Here is a 19,155-nt window from a genome sequence, read left to right as displayed (position 1 = left end):
GGGGGGGGGGCGTCAGGGGACACAAAGGGACACTGACTGACCACCTCTCACTGTAGCACGGCTAACGATGTAGAGCTGCTAGTCAGAGCTAATCAGCCATGAGCAGCTGCCAGTCTGAAGCACAAAAATATGCTGTTAACATTACTGTTCTTTATGATTAGCGCAGCCTTCCTACATTACACATACTGCACTCAAGGTTTTATTTATTTATTAATATTTTTACTGAGGGATAATTAAATAAATGGACTCCACTCATATAGCACTTCTCTATTCTCAGAGACCACTCAAAGCCACATTCATAAATCCACTCACACACTGATGGAACAGTCATCAAGGGCAGTTTGGGGTTGAGCTTTTTGCCCAAGGACACGTCGATACGTGGACTGGAGGAGCCAGGGATCAAACCACCGACCTTTTGGTTAGGGAACGACTCGCTCTACCTCCTGAGCCACAACTGCTCACATTTACTTACTTTCAGTTTTACTTGCAAATAATATCATAGTATTATATTATATATTACAAGGATTATAAAAAAGATACCCAACAGTTCATGTTGTTCCATCACACTGATGCAAAATCCCCTAAATCCCAAAGTCAGATAAAGCAGTCCTGCTTATTGATTTGCAACAGTGCCTGCAAAGGCCTCACACAACCAGAGATATTAAAGTGATAGATGCAGTCAACATGAATAATCTCTGAAAGAGACATTTCTATCATCTCATAGTATATTTTGCCTCCATACTTTGGCTCAATGAGCAGCTGTATCAGATTTGGATGGCAGATGCTTTTTAATAGAAGCGTTTCCTGGATATAAAAACCGTGTTTCCTATTTTGTGTTTCTGAATATCCTGTACTTATCCAGAGGCTTTCGGAGACACACTTAGGAACACAGGTGCGGTACTTTGACGACAAAATCACAAAGCCGCGCTGTTTGTATTTTGTTGACATGATTGGAGAAATGTTGATATATAATAGTCGCTATCAACATTCACCGCAGCAGCCGCCATTCACACAGAGTCATTTGAAATGTATTTACACACAAACAGAATACAGATGGGGGTTTTCAGGATGCAGGTGTCGTTTTCAAGCCATAAAAATTATGCATCAGTGGGATATTTGCTTCATTTTTCTAAAATACCAGGTGGGCTCAACTGAAACAGCAGAGATAGTTTCTGTCTCCTCTTTTCCAACCTTTGTTTTCTGCATTACATCTGTGACTCCCCACCCGCACTCACCACTTAGCTCGTTCTGTTCTTTCATCAGCGTTTCAGGCTCAAAGTGGGACGCTGGAATATGAACTCATCTCATATGAAAATAGAATAAATGAGTTTTAAGACAACTCCATCGGCATTATTCTGCGCTCACTGGGGGGGAAATAGCTTTTCAACTTTTGTACAGACTGCCAGAAATTAGCAGAACTCTGGTTCTGGTATAGCAGGAAACAACAAAACAGAACAAATGCTAGCATGCAATCCATTTATGTCTTGCAAACATGACATGCGAAGAATGGAGGCTGTCTCTCAGAATCAGTGAGAAATCAGTCAACTTCAAGCCCACACATGTCGGCGCCTTTATGGCTCAAAGCTAATAAGCTATTTATTTCTTCTTCACTGGAAAAGTAACCGAAAATATGCAGATTAAGAGAGGAGCAGAGGGTGTAGCAAAAGTCTCCAATCAGATTTGAATGCAGAAACATGTGGTGGAAGCTGTTAGTCCACGCTAGATGTCATAAGATGACATAAAGACTGTCAAATGAACGGGAAAACGTCACACGGCTGCGACGATTTCCTCAGACAAGAGCATTACAAGATGTAAAAAAACACAAGCCTGTTGTCAGCGGTGACAAACACAGGAATCCCAGAGATTATGAGTGTTTATCAGGGTTAATCACTCCCAGATACAGATGTAGTCAGATAGTGGTGTGTAATCCTAGAGAGAGGTGAAGCTGCAACACCTTCCTCAAAGAGAAGCCTCTTTTACTCACATCAGAAACGATCCATATATACGACCGGCTAAAAGCATCGTATGAATTCCAAGTACAAAGACTGCAGTATAGAACAATTTATCAGTTCAAAGCCTGCACAGGATCAAAGCTTGTGATTAGCTGAAGACCTGTTTACTCATTTTCTCATTTTAAAACAGATCCAGCTCCTCTTTGTTATTCTTTCCATCATTCATTACAGGTTATGCTTAACTGCAAGCACAGACTTCATGGTGCAATTCATAGATCAAAGCCTGGGATTACAACAAACCACATTAAAGCAGTGCTGCAGGTCAAAGAGAAAAACTTTGTTTTTATTAAAAAAAAAATATATATATATATATATATATATTATGGACAAAAAATGCAAGTCTTTGCCAGCTTTCACCAAATGTTTCACAGCCAGGAGGCCGTTGTCCATCTCTTGTGTTTCTCTTGGGCAATGAAATGTTCAGCACATTTTGCATTCATTTGTATCTCCAGCTCAGGCTTGGTCATAAATAAGATACACACTGTTGTCACCTATTTTCATCGCTGTCAGCAGCATCCGCACAGGCTGAACTGAAACATTATAAATTATACAGACAGCATGAACATCCCTCTGCTCGCCAGAGTCATCAGGAAAGTCAATCAGCTGTGTACATTCATAGCTATACTCTGATTTAATAAACTGCACGGAGTCAGAGCTGTTTTACACGGCTGTTGTAACGCTCTCATTTCATCAGCATTAACCGTGATAGCTGTGATTAAACTTGTGAATGCAACAGTTTCAAGTGTTGACTTAACCTGTTCTCAAAGGCTGCTGGAGTATTTCCCAGAATGCACTGGGGGGAAGCAGGGAAAGATGCGCCACAGGTTACTGACAAACAGTTCAAATCTGTGGGCTGATAAATAATGAGGCTTTTTGTTATTTAATATCCATGAAAAGGCTGAAACCAACAATGAGCTGAACTAACAGGTATTACCTGTGTATCCAAAGCTTCATACATCTTCTTCGTCAACCCCGAGTCACGGCAGTTCATAATCCACCTGTATTCCATTATTAAACTTTTCTATGGTTATGTTTAGACGCTGACAGCATTTAGTTAAGGCTGTGCAATGATGATCCTAGACTCTGTGACAAAGAAGCCCATAGAACCCCACCCACCACCACCACCCCCACCACCACCATCACCTCCCATGCAGACCATTGGCAGATGCCACAATTTACACATCTCCCATAAACGCCTCACATGCAGTCTTTTGGTACACGGCACAACTTACTGACGTCCCCTAAACACCTCCCGTGCAGAATATCGGTAGACGCTAAAATTTTCAGATGTCTCTTCAACCCCCCCCCCCCCCCCACATACAGGTAACGGACATACGCTGGGTACAGCACACATGATCAGAAACTGTTGTGAGCGTGGGCTGTGTTCATCTGTGCCGTAGAGCTCTGTTGTCTAAACACACTAATAAAAGCTCATCAGCGAGCCACACTGCTGTACTTACCATGAACACACTCATTAGAGTTTCTTTTCAGTCAATGGCACCGTGTCTATGTCCGCCCACATGCATTCACAGATGTGTTTGATGGCCCCACGGTTGACTTTGTAATAATAGTGTTGTGACGTTAAAACTTCAGTGACACTGGAGCTGCACAGCATGAAAAAGTAAAAAAAAACCTTTAGTCTTATGATGACATGATGGTGACTTCCACATATGATGTTCTGATTGAAATGTTTTACTTAAAGCAGCTACAATCAATAATTTCATAATAACAAATGACAAAGTGAAAACAACGTGTCAGAGTGAAATGGATCCCTCGCAGCGAGTCTTCACTCTCATCACTCTTATGCCGGAGCATTTGGCTGCAGCGGGCGGCTCTGAAAAGCCATTGTCCACCTCCTGCTCAGCAGACTCACACGGTTTGAGACCAGCTGCTGAACATAGTGCAGCATTTATCTGTGAAAGAGTCAGATATTTCCCTCACAGACCAAAAACAGAGCTAAAAGAGAACACAAACATGACCCTGAATGAACGCTGCAACTGCTGAATTACCGCAGAACTTCAATTGATAGCCCAGACTTTTATTTACTTCAGTCACTGAATCCAACCGGCCTATATTTGGGACAGGCGTCTCCATGGCCCTCGTGCACAGCAAGGAAGGAAAATACTATCAAACTGATTATTTAAACCAGTATGAATATCACTTGTATAAAAATGACCAGGCTTTCAAATGACACACTCCATGCCAACCCCACAGCAAGAGAGAGAGAGAGAGAGAGAGAGAGAGAGAGAGAGAGAGACCCACATATAAATACCAGTAGCCTACCTTAGAAAGGATGCCAAAGGTTACCATAGTTATTAAATTAAGTATGAACAGATAACATAGGTATTAATAATTAAATTTCACGTTGTAGCTTTTTCTCGTTGCTGCCATGCTTTTTGAGCATGAGCGTTTCTCTCGCAACAATAGATCCAAAGAACCTGCCGTCTAATTGAGACCTGCGCTTATTCGACATAATGTGCAGCCACACCAGGCCGCTGAAAGGGACCCAGCTTTTAATTGGGACTCGGCTTCTTCTTGGATATTTACGCTAAGCAACTGTTTGCGCACGACTTCATCCTGTCACCTTCAAAGGTGATGACACGTCAGTACATGTTTTTGCCGTGCCCCCATGTGGGCAGAAAAAAAAAAAAAAAAAAAAAAATCAATAACTGCAGGTTTAAAAACAGATCGAACAACAACCACTGTGCTTCGTTAATGTACGTGTAACCCAGCCGCACCTCACGGTTCACATGATGTTACATAGTCACGTCCTATCCCTCCTCCAGTGTTTGGAGCTTCCGTGACATCATGGCGCTGCTGCTGTAAATACCCCCTGGAGCGACAAATGTGGATTAATCTGGGACTTAAAATAGTCCCCAACAAACACACTATTTAATTCTGTAGGCTAAAAACAGTGCAGTGTCCAAAAATGAAGGGTAGTCAAACTGTATTAAGAGGAAACACATTATTAGTTTTCGTCTTTTTAAAGGATTTTTCAGCTAAAAATATAAAATAAGGCCTTATTCTTCCATGCCTTTGAAATGTGAAAAGTGATTCCGATACAGTAACAACTCCACCTGCTGTACTTTGCTTTTCTGTATCTATATTTATGTTTTATGATGGACAAAAGCAATTCATGTAACATCACGAGACACAGCCACAAAGCAGCTGTTGTGGTGTCTGTCTCCTCCTGACAGATGTGTGTTGTTGCTGCTGCCTGAGGCCTGACTCCCTGATCGAGCCCCGTCTTCCGGATGATTCTCTGCCTCCGCTGCTCCGTCAGCTCCGTCAGCTCGGCTTGCCAACGGGGGGCGTGTCTCTTTATCTTGGACAGGGTCCATTAGTGTGGCTGTTCCAATCCTCCTGTTTCAGCCCACTGATGGTCAAGCTTTTCCTACACTCTTGTCATGTTAGTCAGGGTTAAAAAATCCAGAACATCATGCAAAGTTATTTCTCCCTGAAAACATGACAAAACTAATTGTAATGTCTGAACCAGAACAAAGGATTAACCCTCACGGACTTAATTGATATCACCTGGTAAGTGATTGAGTGTGAGAGGCTGTAAATGTTCAAAATGTTATTTAGAGGAATGAGACAGCACCTTGCAGCACATCGTCTTCACTAATGAACATCACTTTATGATGTGTAAAGCCTAAATACAATCAGCAAAAGTAAAAAGCTAATGCTAGGCTATAAACCAACTACACCACGGTCACATGACTTCAACGTCTCCACCACTAAACTTCAACTTGTAGTTTGATTTTATAAACACGTATCTGAAAAGGTGGTAGACCGATCTACTCACCAGACTGGTGAGTGGATCAGTTTTCATCTTCAACATGATGATGTTTAACGTCCCCGACAACCTCTGTAGTCTCATTTAGACACTTGTTAAAAACCGACCTTTTTAACAGACATAAAAGCTTCAAGAAATCAGGACTGCAGGTGTTTGCTGATGAATTACATATATATATTATATATATATATATATATATAACCACAGACCTTATTTCGGCCATCTGACCAAAAACCCATTCAAAAAACCCAGAGACTTCGTATGAGGGAACAGGAAGGGAACAGGAAGTGCTAATGTGCATAATGTTAACGTATGGAAAGTATGAGGCCCGAACTGTCTGCTACAGAGCCTTCATACACTTGATGGGTTTGACAGTGGGACAGGCCCAAGACTTCAGGGACTGACCAGGAATGTGCCTCAAAGTCTGTGAGTCCATGAGGGTGGCGCTGGGATTGGGCTTCTATCTTTCCCTAAGTCTTTGTCAGGTCGTCTGCTCAGTTTCCCCTGTGCTCCACTTCCTGCGCTGCCTTAGTTTGGATTCTCTAGTTTTGTTCCTGTTTATTTTATGTTTTTTTTTTTTGTTTTTTTTTCCCCAGGGCTTCTGTCAGCCTGTCAGTCTTAGACATTTTAGTTCTTATAACTAATGTATATATCTACAAGTTTTCCCATTGCAGCTACCAGCCTTTGATTGTGTTTGTCTGCATTTGGGTCCGGAAATCCTAAAACCATAACACAAAAACAAGACGGAAACTCTGTCACACTGTCACATCTCTCTACTGGAGCGCCGGTGAATGTTTTATTTCACTCAGAGCACCGCAGAGGAACCTGTTAGAAAAGAAATGTCTTTCTCCTGGACGACCTGCACTTATCGCTCTTCATCACACAGGTGTCGAGCACAGTAGTGTGTGGCTGTGTGTCTACACATGAATAAACTATTATCAACAGGTCACCTAGCAGGTAGCGTACAGTAATTTCAGGTTGTCCGGAGATTGTGGGATCAATACAAAAATATTAAAGAAGGCTGATAGTCTGTATGTTATTTCTAATAACTGACACAAAACAGAATTTAAAAAAAAAAACACATAATGATCTTCAATATCATAAATAAAAATGAACTAAAGCTCTTAAATAAAATCAGAAAGTAGCACAAACGTAAGGAATCTGTGCATCAGAAAAACTGGCACAGCTGATGAACGTACTGGACATGAAGAGGGGAAACCATATATGTGTACAGGCTTTTTAATTACAGGTAGATTTCTCACTGTGTTTCATTTTATGTAGCTGTTGCGTGCCGTGTTGGTTGTTTTATTAATTATTCATCACAAGTTTGGCAAGCGCTCCAGAGAGGAAAATGCACAGCAAAGTGTTTTTCATTATTTATGGGTCACTAAATCAACTCTCCTCAGCTTTTTGCTTTTTTGACTTCAAAGCTCTTGACAACATGTCAAGTCACGAGGCAGATGAGCTGTGAGTGCTCATTCTTATGTTTTCAGCTCTGACTCTGTTTCTCTTACACCTAAAATGGAGTCTTCCTAAAAAAATATCTTCTGCTGTCACCACTTCACCAGCTCAGGTAACAAGGAACCAAATATCATAATAAATATACATAAAAGAAAAATGTATTGATGAATTTTTCAGGGAACCAAACCTTGATTGATCAGTATTAATACATTTTGGTTACAGAGATGGTGACGTAAACTTCCTCAGGAAATGTAAAGAGGCTTTCTGGAGTTACACTCTCAGAGGTTTATATCCAAAGATGAATGAATGATGATTTTAGTTTCACATTCTCAGCCAGGCTTTGCAGTCTATCCTTGTTTATAAGGCATATTGTATATTTGATGACTTGACTTTGTTTTGTTGTTTCATTTGATTTTGTTGTACACAGTTCTGTGCTGGGGTAGCAGCCTGTAGCTCTCATTAGATAACTGATAAACATTCAGCCTTCCTGTTGAGTATGAATACGCTGTGTTTCTTTTACACATTGAGTAATTGAACAAACTGCAAACAAAGTTAAATATAAATGAATAATAATTTTACATGTTACTTATTATTAAAGTTTGCAAAAATGGCAACATCTATAAAGGTCCCATATAGTCTAAAGGCAGATGTCCATGTGTAGTTTGATTATAGATCAGGTCTAGGTTCTATATTAATACTGTGAAAGTATCAAAGCGCTCAGTAACAGAGAAATGCACACAGCCTGTATTCAGACACTGAGCCTTAAAACCAGCTGCCAGGACTTCTGTAACTTTGTGATGTCACAACAAAGCAGTCAGCACTCTCAGCCATGCCCCAAGCCCCGCCCACCTAGACCCACCATCCAACTTTGCAGGATGTGATTATTTACCTGAAATCTGCTATATTTTTATTGGACTCAGAAGACAGTCAGCCAATCAGAAGCCTCCTCTCTTCTGATTGGCTCACTGACCTGTTGTTACTAGAGCTCCAGAGAGAAGCCTGAGAGAGGAGATGTAAAACTGCACTGAGATGGTTTTGGGTTCTTAAAACCACAAATATATCTTCTCATGAATCAAAACTTCAAATAAAACACAGGAGAAGAGGAAAATATGTAGCTTTAAAAACTCAGAAACAGACCAACAGTATAATTTTGACCTTCTTCCTTCACTGGGCTTGTGGTTATTGGGTCTATTGATCCAATTTGTAGGTCTAACCCTTCATGCAAAATATGCAAATCAGTTCTGATTAATCGCCTTGTCACTAATCCTCACAGTTGATCCCTTCCACAGTGAAGGGTCCAATTTGCATATCTCATTTTGCATCTACTCTTTTCTGATGGAAAGCTGGTAATTACAGTATGGTTCAAGCTTGCCCCGCTGCTCTGTTAGTGAATGAATATGACCTGCCAGTCGCACACGGGCCACAATGGAATTTTAATCACCCCCAACCCCGGCCCTCGTCAAAATTTATTAAGCTCCAGAGGACTACAGTGTAGATGTTTATTCAACCCTGACAATGTTCTTCAGCATGGGTTTGTATTTAGAACCCTGGGATGTCTTTTCTTACAACCAATTAAAATACAAGACGTGAGCGACAGGAGGAAGGGTGATGTATATTACTGACTTTTTAACAGAGATTCAATTTACTTCTGACTCTGGCCAGAGCCAAAAGTTGGTACAGCAGGGCATTTAAAAAAAAGAAATAATAATAGCATACCCATTAAATTCAGCTGAATACGCTGACCAGATAATAATCCTGAATTCCTTTTTTTTTTATTTCATTCAACATCATGTTACCTCAAGTTGTTTTCATCCTAACAATAGTAACTGACACATTCATCCTGTCAGTGACATTTTCCTAACACAGTAGAGCAGTGTTTGGCATGAAGCTGTTCATTGAACGCGCTTATTTTTTGAACAGTGAACCATTTGCAAATAATGAACGTGAGCATCACCAGAAGGTGGGGGTAATGCATCAAAAAGCTGTTTGGCAACCTCCAAAAAACATCAGAAGAAGAACGGCACCAGATTTACGGCACTCAGCGTGCAAATGGTGTCCAGTGATGGTACTGCTGAAGCTTTCGCATATGAATATTTGAAGGAATTTTACAAACAAATCAGTGCATATTCCAACAGAAAGAAATCACATCCCGCGTTTTATGCAAATTGTGTCCAAAAAAAACCCCCAAAAAAACAAATCAGAACGTCAGCGACATCAGCAACGACTTTGAAACAACAAATCAAGTTGAAGCATCTGACCAGGTTTTTGAACTATCTATGAGTGAATTATTACTACAAGAAATCATTAAAAAAGGGTAATACTGCCGCAGATTTCCTTCACCTGAGCCAAACTCACAGCATATACACATGAACTGAAGTCTCTTTGAAGTGAGAACGCTGCAGTACAGGATGCAGAGAGTATGTTTTCACATGTATCAGCTGACGAAATATGTGAATGTATTGTTACACATGTTGTCTCACAACATCATGGATAGCTGCATCACAGAAAACTGATATCATCATTGTTAATCTTGCCTACAGTGCTCTGATTGGATCAGTTGTTTCCATAATAGGTGTCAATGAGCACAACATATCTATTTCAATCCAGTGATGATGGTGGTGATTCAGAATCTGGAACAGCACTATTGATGGACATCTATTATCTGCCTGCTGCCTAAAGTCTGTGATCATATTTTTGAGAAGGAAGTTGCACTGAATTATTTTTAAATTAATTATTATCATTATTATTATTATTGACAGGCATGAAAATGAAAATGATGACAGGCTACATGCCAATGCAAAACCTGTAAATACAAAAGTAAAAAAAAAAAGCCAAAAATACAGGTTTTGTTGAAAGATACTGATGAGGATAAAAGATTATATAAGACAGTATGTTTTTATGGAAATTTGCTTTGAAAAAGTGGGAGTCGTCTTATAATCGGAGCAAGATAATTACATGTTCACAACCTTAGATATTCTTTTTGAAAGGTGTGAGTCTGTAACACCTGCTCCCACATCAAGTATTACATCGTGGGCTGTTTGCAGCCTTAAAATTGCCTGGCTACGGAGTGTCTAAAGTCTGTAATGTGTATTTAAGAGTTAGTCATTACATCCTTACTACACTCTATTAAGTGTTTCATTAGCCAAGTTTAATCTACAGGAGCTTCTGAAGGCTGAGAAAATAATTCTGACCACTTCTAAGAAGATTTTTCATTTCATGCTTAGGACAGAAAATTTTTATTTGATAATACTTCTGTAATTTTATGTAACAATTTGAATCAAGGCCTTTAAATTGTAATACAGTAATTTTAAATTTCTGTTTTTACTTAAAAGTGGAGAAAGTGATTCTGATCCAATACACTTTTTGTCAAATTCAATGACTATCCGCTCGCTGTCTGCACAGGACAAGGGAAAGAAGAAGAGAAAAAGGGAGATGGGGGAAAGGGCAGTGGGCGCAAGAGACGGCAAATCTGGTGCATACTAATGGATAGTGCTAATTTAAGTATTAGCAGAGGAAAGAGAAGGAGCTGTCTACCCTTCTGTCGCTGCCACACCATGTGGAGTTTTGAACTGGATTTATTGGGATTGCAGACGAGAGACTGGCGGCATTATTTAGGTGAGTGAATGGGGGGAACATCTCCCAGTAGCAGCGTGATGGCAGTGTAAACTCCACAACATGAGCAGAAGGCAAGAAGGCCAAGGAACAGTCAAAGATGAAATGTAAGAACAAAAATTGAACAAGAAGTGATGTGGTCAGGCAAGGACGAAGAGCTGTGTTAATAACAGTGTGGCTTTCCAATGGCGGAGACTACACAGTCAGACTGGGAAAGAAATTCAGCCCTGGATTAATAAGGTGGGACTGGCCTGCACCCTGAATGGCAGGCACACAGAGCGAGCCAATAAAAACACTATGAATGTGGTGGTCCACCAGCCGACAAATGTGTTGGAGCACATGAATCTGACTTACTGCTGCCGAGGCCCACGGGAATTTGTCCTATTAGTCCTGATGGCCAGTCCGACCCTGGTGCATAGGATGCATATATTGAAATGCTGTGCTTGCTAACCTTACCTTCCTTGTTAGCATAGCTACAAATCGATGGTCCTCTTCCTCTGTCTAAACAAATAACTCTCATTTTTACTCCATTGTGTTTTGGATGATTGTGTGCATGTCGTTTGTTTGGTGATGTGTTATATGGTTTGTTTTGCTTCAGCGATGAGAAAGAGTATTCACATTCACGCGGTATCAAATGCTCTGGATTCTGCCATTGTGGTGTTGCCTTGGCAATGCACGTCCATGAATTTTTTTTTTTTTGGGGGAGGGGGCTTCTGAAGAACTACTGAAGAGAGGGGTGTCTTGTTTTGCTGTTGAGTTCTCCAAAATTGCTTACTCCTCCTTTGATCACTAGGAAAACAGCTGCTGCACCCTGAGCCCACTGTGGACAATAATCTACAAGGCTCCATGACAACAGTGACTTGGAAGTGCGGTAACATGAAAACTTGCAAAACAGATTATTTTAGATCAGTCTGTCATTAGTTCCCAGTACAGTACAGAACATTATTGTATGTATGTATAATATAATATAATTTCTTTTTTATGCAAAAACAATCATTGTGCAGGTGCTGATAAGGAACTTACCTGTTTCACATCATAAGCAAAAAGAACATATTTCAGGTCGGGGGAGACAGCATATTTGGCCACATTGAAATTTATCTAGTGGAAACAAGAAAGACATAAAAAAGAGCCAGATAAATACATACACTATAGTATCATGAAAAATATATATATACGGTGTGCAAGACTGACATCAACTTACAAATGTTGTGTTTGTCAGGACTATCTCTGTTTCATTTGTGAGGATGTTGAACTTGATGACGTGGCCATCACTGTTCCTGTAGATGACTTCCGAGTCTGTGTATAGAAAGAGACAGAAAGACAAAAAACATCTGTATGAAGTAAAGTGAATTTTGAAAGCAGCCCCCCCCCCCCGAAAAAAAATCCCTACAGAGAAAAACTTCAAAGCACAAACAGACCAAAGCAGCCATCCAGAAATCCATTTACAATTGCACAGATGCCATTAAAAACAAATACTTTTTCAGCCTCATTGTTCCTTCAAATTGAATAACAGTACCAGCGCAGCAGACAGGCTCAACTTTGAGCGGCTGTGATGTAATGTGATTAACTGTGAGAATCAAAAGTGAGATTTCACTGCCAGACATACACAAAGGGAAGGCCTCCATTTTTCATCTTCCACGTAACACAGCATGTTGTGTATTGATGGGAAGAGCTTTGTGTGGCACAGCCAGGAAAACATCTTTTGTGCTGAGCCGGACTGGTTGGACGTAACTGCATTGTTTGTTTTGTGTCAAAGCCAAACATTCAGAAACGTAGCCCACCTCAAATGTCATGGAATGGGGGATTCACGAACAATAATACGATGATGAACACATGCACTCGTGTACAGAACATCAACGGTTAACGGTGAACATAGCAATGTGTCCAACTTGTTCTAATTAAAGGTCCATATTTAACAATTTACTTTTTGTGGTTTTGTTTGAAGTGTTGATCCATAAGAAGATATAATTGTGGATTTAAGAACCCAAAAACCATCTCAGTGCAGTTTTACATCTCCTCTCTTAGGCTTCTCTCTGGAGCTCTAGTAAGAACAGGTTGGGGAGCCAATCAGAAGAGAGGAAGCTCTGATCCTCTCTTCTGATTGGCTGACTGTTTTCTGAGTGATCCAATAAAAATACAGCAAATTTCAGGTAAACACTCAGAGAAACCAAATCCTGCAAAGTTGGATGGTGGGTCCAGGTGAGCAGGGCTTTGGGGCATGGCTGAGAGCAGTGTCTGCTTTGTTGTGACATCACAAAGTTCCAGAAGTCCTGACGGCTGGTTTTAAGGCTCAGTTTCTGAATACAGACTGTGTGCAATTCTCTGTGGACTGAGGCTTTGATACTTTCACAGTATTAATATAGAACCTAGATCTGCTTTATAATCAAACTACACATGGACATCTACCTTTATACTTCATGGACCTTTAACAATCTATATGCGTAATGTGCTGCTGACCGTAAACAGTAAAAGAGAATGAAAAATAATATATTGCTCTCTGTTTTCAGGCTGACAATTAATTTATCCAGCATTCAAACAGCCAAAAAAAGAGGAGATATTTTCATCACCAACGACTGACAATATTCCCTAGAGCAAGGCACATAATCCTCAACCTTTCCAGTACAACAGGTGCAGTAATTAACACAGGCTCGGGGAGAAAACACACAATAATGAATTGTCCTCTCACTTGTCTTTCACCAGTTGTCATTATGCATCAAGTTGTCAACTGTGTGTCTGAAACTAGTTTTCCTTCCAGAATTTATTTCAGAAAGTTATAGGTTGTGAAATGTAGAGCTTTTTTTTCCTTTTTATCAGGTGATTACAAAACAAGAGAAGACAAGTGTAAATATAGACAACAAAGTAAAGAAAATAATGATAGAAATTGTAAACGGCATCTAGTTTTTGCTACACACTACACACATAAACATACAGTATCAACATGTATACGCCTATAATTATAATCCAATTAAACAAAAAAAAAAGAAAAAAGGAAAAAAGAGGAGCTTGTGTATGTGGTGTGTGGTGTGTGGTGTGTGGTGTGTATATGTCAGTCGATTGTGGGTAGGGTTGGGGGGCCCCAGTGGAAACGTTGACCAGATCCGGCCATCAGTGGGGCAAGCCCAGAGGCCAGGCGGCTGAGCGCTGGAGATGGAGGCTGGGCTTTAACTGAAGAACCAAATCAGCTGTTTATTTGACAAGAAAAGAAACACATAGTCCGGATGTAGCGGGTTAAAAATATTTCCTCAGTCCCAGAATGCATCTGGAGGGCTGCTGTCTTAGTAAATCAGGTGTTATAGACATGCAATCTGTGGCTACAAGCTGAATGAAAACTGTAATACATATTTGTTAAATATATCAAATCTGGCCCTTTTTCCATTGCTGTAAAAACAATATTATTTCAAATCAAATGAGCTAAAAATGTGAGAGATAAAAACAAACAAATAAACAAATAAATAAATAAACCAACAAATAAGCTAATTTTTTTTCTTTTTCATTGCCAAATATGGGTCCGTACTAAGAGTGAGTCTGTACTAATCCTGCCGAACATCACTATTGTTAACCATTGTTGACCTTGTGTGCCCGTCACAATGATAGACATCATCATATCCAACAGTCAGTGTGTGTATGACTCTATTGTCGAGGGACCACAGGCCAAAGATCGTTCCGAAACGAGGGACGCTCAAAGACCGCGTCAAATGAAAATGACTCGTCGTAATTCCCGATCTCGCACTTGCATTATCTTGTTTGATTATCACACTCGTTGTAGACGGTTTCACTTTCTGAAAAAAATCATCACACGACAGCATGAGCTGGAGATACAAGTGTGTTTGTGTATAAACAGTAAACTAGATACAGGGAGAAGAGCAGACAGATATTTCACATTCATCTCAACAGCAGCTCTTAAATTAAGCTCTTTGGGCCCTTTCAACTGTGCCAATGTGCATATGCTGTCTATGTCCATGAGGTTCAGTTAAATCGAGTAATTTTCCAGTTGCAGGTATTACATTAAAGGTCAATATAGTAGAATAGAATAGATGTCCATGTGTTGTTTGATTATAAAGCAGGTCTAGGTTCTATATTAATACTGTGAAAGTGTCAAAGCGCAGCCTGTACAAACTGAGCCTTAAAACCAGCCGTCAGGACTTCTTGAACTTTGTGATATCACAACAAAGCAGACACCGCTCTCATCCAGAGATATATACTGTATCTTCTTATGGGTATCAATTTCAAATAAAACACCAGAAAAGTGTAAAATATGGAATCTAACCCCTGCAACCCTTTGTTGGATTTCTTGCTGTCTTGACAGGAGTTTGATGGATCTGTCTCAGTCTGGTCTCTCAGCGTACAGTAAACAGACAGTGTCAGCCTGCTGCAGAGGCTTGAGTGTCTCCCAAAAGAGCAGAAATGCACATTCCAGTAGCTCCAAAGTTGTCTTATTTACATGTTGTGTCTCTTGGCTGGCTTGCTAACGTTAGTCGGAGGTTGTAAGAGACCTGCAGCTTCATTGTTGGTAGTTGTTATGGTAAGTACACTCCTCTATTCAATCTTGCCTCTTCTTCTTTATTCTAATTTTATAGTATACAACTTCCAGTGCACATTATAGATCTGTGTTGAAATGAATTCATTTTTACCAGGAAGTCCCATTGAGATAAAAAAAAACTCTCTGGCCAAGTTAGCAGTCATACAACCACACCACATATTTAAATTTAGCATAAAACATAAAATACCACATATATGACATGACTGCAATTTGAGCTGAGTCCTGAACAGGATGTAGACAGACAATCATTAATCTCAGCATGAACAAGATACTGATGTTTTCAACCAAGGGCAGCTCTGAAGAGGAGTGAAGAGGAACGTGCAGAGTTGTACTGAAATAGATGCATAATGAGCTCTGTTCACGATGTTCACTGCTCCTTAGTTAGACTTTCTACTACATGACAGCTGTCCTTGCGCTCCCATGTCTAAAAACCTTCATTCTTTATTCTGTTTCGACATATGATAAAAATAGAACATGTAATTAGGCAGTATGTAATGTCTTAAAAGTAACTTTCCCAATACTGTACATAACTGACATATCATACTCCACTGCTGCTTTGCGGCTGAGATGTCACCATCACCAAGACACTTCTGTTCTTTCTGCCCGAGACCCAGATCAGCTCCTTTGTTATCACCCAGACTTCCCTGCCACAGGCCTCTACTAACTCTTCAAATGCTTCTGAATGCTGCAGTTAACATTTCAGCTTCCCTCCATTGGGTCCCTGTCCATGTCAAATCACACTTTAATGTGCTTCTCATGCCTTACAAAATTTTAAAATTGGCAGGCCCCTTCATACCTGTCTGATCTCCTTAAACCTTTTATTCCATCCCCTGCTCTGCGTTCTCTGAGTACAGGGCTCCCCAGAGTTAAAAAAGACGCCTGCCGGCTGCAGGGTCTTTTCCTATCAGGCCCCCTTCATGTAAAACAAAAACCCTCCCTGCTGACATCAGACTGTCCGACTCTGTGGAGGCCTTTAAATCCAAACTTAACACTCATTTTCTTCACCTTAACTATCAATTAATTGCTATTTGTTTGATTTCCTCAGGCCTTCAGCCTGTCGCTCTGTTAAACCTTGTACTAACAGCATATTTTTTCCTGACACTTTCTGTCTCTCTATTTTATCCTCTCTGTCTCTTTTCACTCAGGCTCTCTGTGCTGGACCATAGGTTGTCTAGACCAGTGGTATTTAAGTATTTTTTGGGAGCATATTTATTTTACTTGAGTTTTTATATTTGTATCACCCTTCACGTTCACTCCTGCACTACATTTCCCAAATAAAATATACTTTTTATATATTTTATACATATATTGTTTGTAAAAAATAAAATGGAAAAGTCCATGACAGCAGTGGGGTAGAGGTGTATTATCTGTCTCTCTGTAAATGTCACAAGTATGTGAGAGAATACCAACAAGTAGTCCAACTTAAACAACAATACAGGTCACTTGTCCCGACGTATCAGCTGCAGGCGTACTGGACCTTTGTCGTCATGGTAATAATAATACGACGTTTGGGAGCGTACCAGTGGGGGGCATGCCAGATATTTGTCGTTATGGTAACAATCCTAAACATGCGGCTTAAGGTTGAAAAACATTTATGGTTTGGTTCGGTTTAGGAAAAAGTTTGTGGTCTTAGTTTAAACAGGTACTTTCTCCAGGTTAGAGAGGGTGTGTTGTCATGGTAACAATGTTAAGACCCATGGGAACGTATCAGTGGCAGGCATACCGGACAGTTGATGTCAAGGTTACAATAATAAACGCACGATTCAGATTGTGCAACGGTCATGGATAAAAGCCACAATGTTAATGGGAAATGAACAGCGGTCTCGAACTCGAACTGGCCAATCAGACGGTCGTGGTTCGATTCCCGGCTCCTCTTGTCCGCATGTCCAAGTGTCCATGGGAAAGCAGTGAAACCTGAATCGCCCCCGGTGTGTCATCGGTGAGTGAGTGTGAGTGTGAAATAAAAATGGGTGAACGTGGCTTGTAGTGTAAAGCTATGATTGGTTGATTAGACTAGAAAAGTGCTACATACTGTAAGTGCAGACCATTCACCATCTCCTGTGAGAAAGTCCCGTGTTTTGTTGACCCGTCGCTCTTTATACTACGTCGTCTGACTTCCTTCTTTGTTCCCGTCATAGCTGCCTAAAGCCACGAGAGGTCGCCTACAATAAAAATGTACCTGTTGGTCAAAAGAAATCTGCTGGCATGGGCTTGTTTTCTACAGGAGAAGAGCCTGGAGAACAGAGTGTTGGTGGTTGGGTGTAAGGGTCATGTCTGGGTTACAGTAGTAATGAAGAGCTTCACAAGTAAACACAGCTGTCTTTGCTAAACCCTCGCTAATCCCGAACAGCTGGCAAGGCTACGTTTGGGTGGCGCTCCGTCTGCACCCTGAGGTTTCTCCGTCTTCCACGATAATCCACGAAGTTTCTTCTGGAGTTGTCAAATGGCTCCTTAAGTGTTACAGAAATAATTGCATGAAGGCATGACTCAGAATATATATGATATGATATCTAGAAAAACATAGTTTTCTAAGAGCAGTATCCTGTAGTCTCATACGACCCTATCCGTGGTTTTAATATGCTTTAAATAAAAAGTAGACGTAAATCCTCTGGATCTGTGTGACTTCTATCTCCCTGAAAATTTGTGACCAAATGACATTATTTTCCAAAGCATCTATATCATTTTAATTTAATGTCCAGAGGTGTTAAAGCTGAAATCAGTGCATGTCAATGAGAGGAATTCTTTCCTGTGATCTTTAAAACATCACCACAGGTCTCTGCTCTGCTCTGCACTTGTCTCCTTAAATAATGAAACATTTGTAGCTGAAAAAGAACAAGCTAAGACTCTAATGTATAAGTAATGTCCTACGTCTGTAAAGCGATGAATAATGAAATACCTTGGCTTTTTTTCAACCAGGCTTAACTCTGCAGCTTAGGTAGGACCTGCGTGCATTAAGTAATGGTAGCTGTTCACGCCACATGCTACCGCTGCAGCATGTGTGTGTGTGTGTGTGTGTGTGTGTGTTTTATAACACAATATTCTCCTCAAGCAAAGGTCAGATTATACCTTCATAATCTGTCACTATGTGATGCTCTTTGATGTTAGACCCTGTCAAATGATGTAATGTTGTGGCTCAAACTGTGTTTCAGTCAGAAACAAGAACTGAATTAAAAGATAACACATCATCAGCGTTTTCAGAGGAGGAGGCTGGCATGAGTCATGACCAATGAAACCTGAACTCTCAATCCTCTGAACGCTCCATGTTGAAGAGAGCAGTGAGCCGTGAAAGTCAAGGTGGCGTCTTTGTATGGGAGGATCACAACCACAGTGATATGCAGCATTAGCATGGGAGGAGACTATGGGCCTATAAGGGAAAATAAGCCTGTTTGATTTAAGAATCATCATTTTTAATCTGAATAAATTTGGATTTTAAGTATGAAGCAGAACCGAACTGAAAAAAAATCAAAATTCATCAACAGTTTTAACACTTCAGTAATCGTTAGCCTCTTTAGTCTGCTGTACTTTATAATATTCTCTTGTCTACAGTATCTATGGATGTGACTCCATGTACATATATTGAATTTTCATATATGAAATATATGTGCATATAAAATAAAAATATATATCTTAAAATTATATACAAAACCAATTAGACATTGGAACAATGTCATATGTTGACATACGTATCTGTCCAGCCCACACATTTGATCAGTACGCTAATGATCAAATCTCAC

At 40.3% G+C, this 19,155-nt stretch overlaps 1 protein-coding gene across 1 annotated transcript in view; it reads right to left on the bottom strand.

Moving 5' to 3' along the window:
* Positions 1-19,155, bottom strand: part of dpp10 (dipeptidyl-peptidase 10 (non-functional)) — a 225,759-nt gene that overhangs the window by 46,139 nt on the left and 160,465 nt on the right. Inside the window, exons 4-5 of the mRNA XM_087176994.1 lie at positions 12,083-12,177; positions 11,905-11,979 (exon numbers count right to left, since the gene is read on the bottom strand). Of these exons, the coding sequence (XP_087033120.1) occupies positions 11,905-11,979; positions 12,083-12,177 (170 nt within the window). The remainder of the gene's footprint in view (positions 1-11,904; positions 11,980-12,082; positions 12,178-19,155) is intronic.

Source organism: Seriola lalandi, unplaced genomic scaffold (genome assembly GCF_002814215.2).
Source record: "Seriola lalandi dorsalis isolate HSWRI2012SDOR001 ecotype SW California unplaced genomic scaffold, Sedor1 jcf7180002054576, whole genome shotgun sequence".
In the NCBI taxonomy this organism is placed as follows: domain Eukaryota; kingdom Metazoa; phylum Chordata; class Actinopteri; order Carangiformes; family Carangidae; genus Seriola; species Seriola lalandi.
Note: the sequence above shows the minus strand (reverse complement) of the source record. Positions and strands in the feature narration are given on the sequence as shown.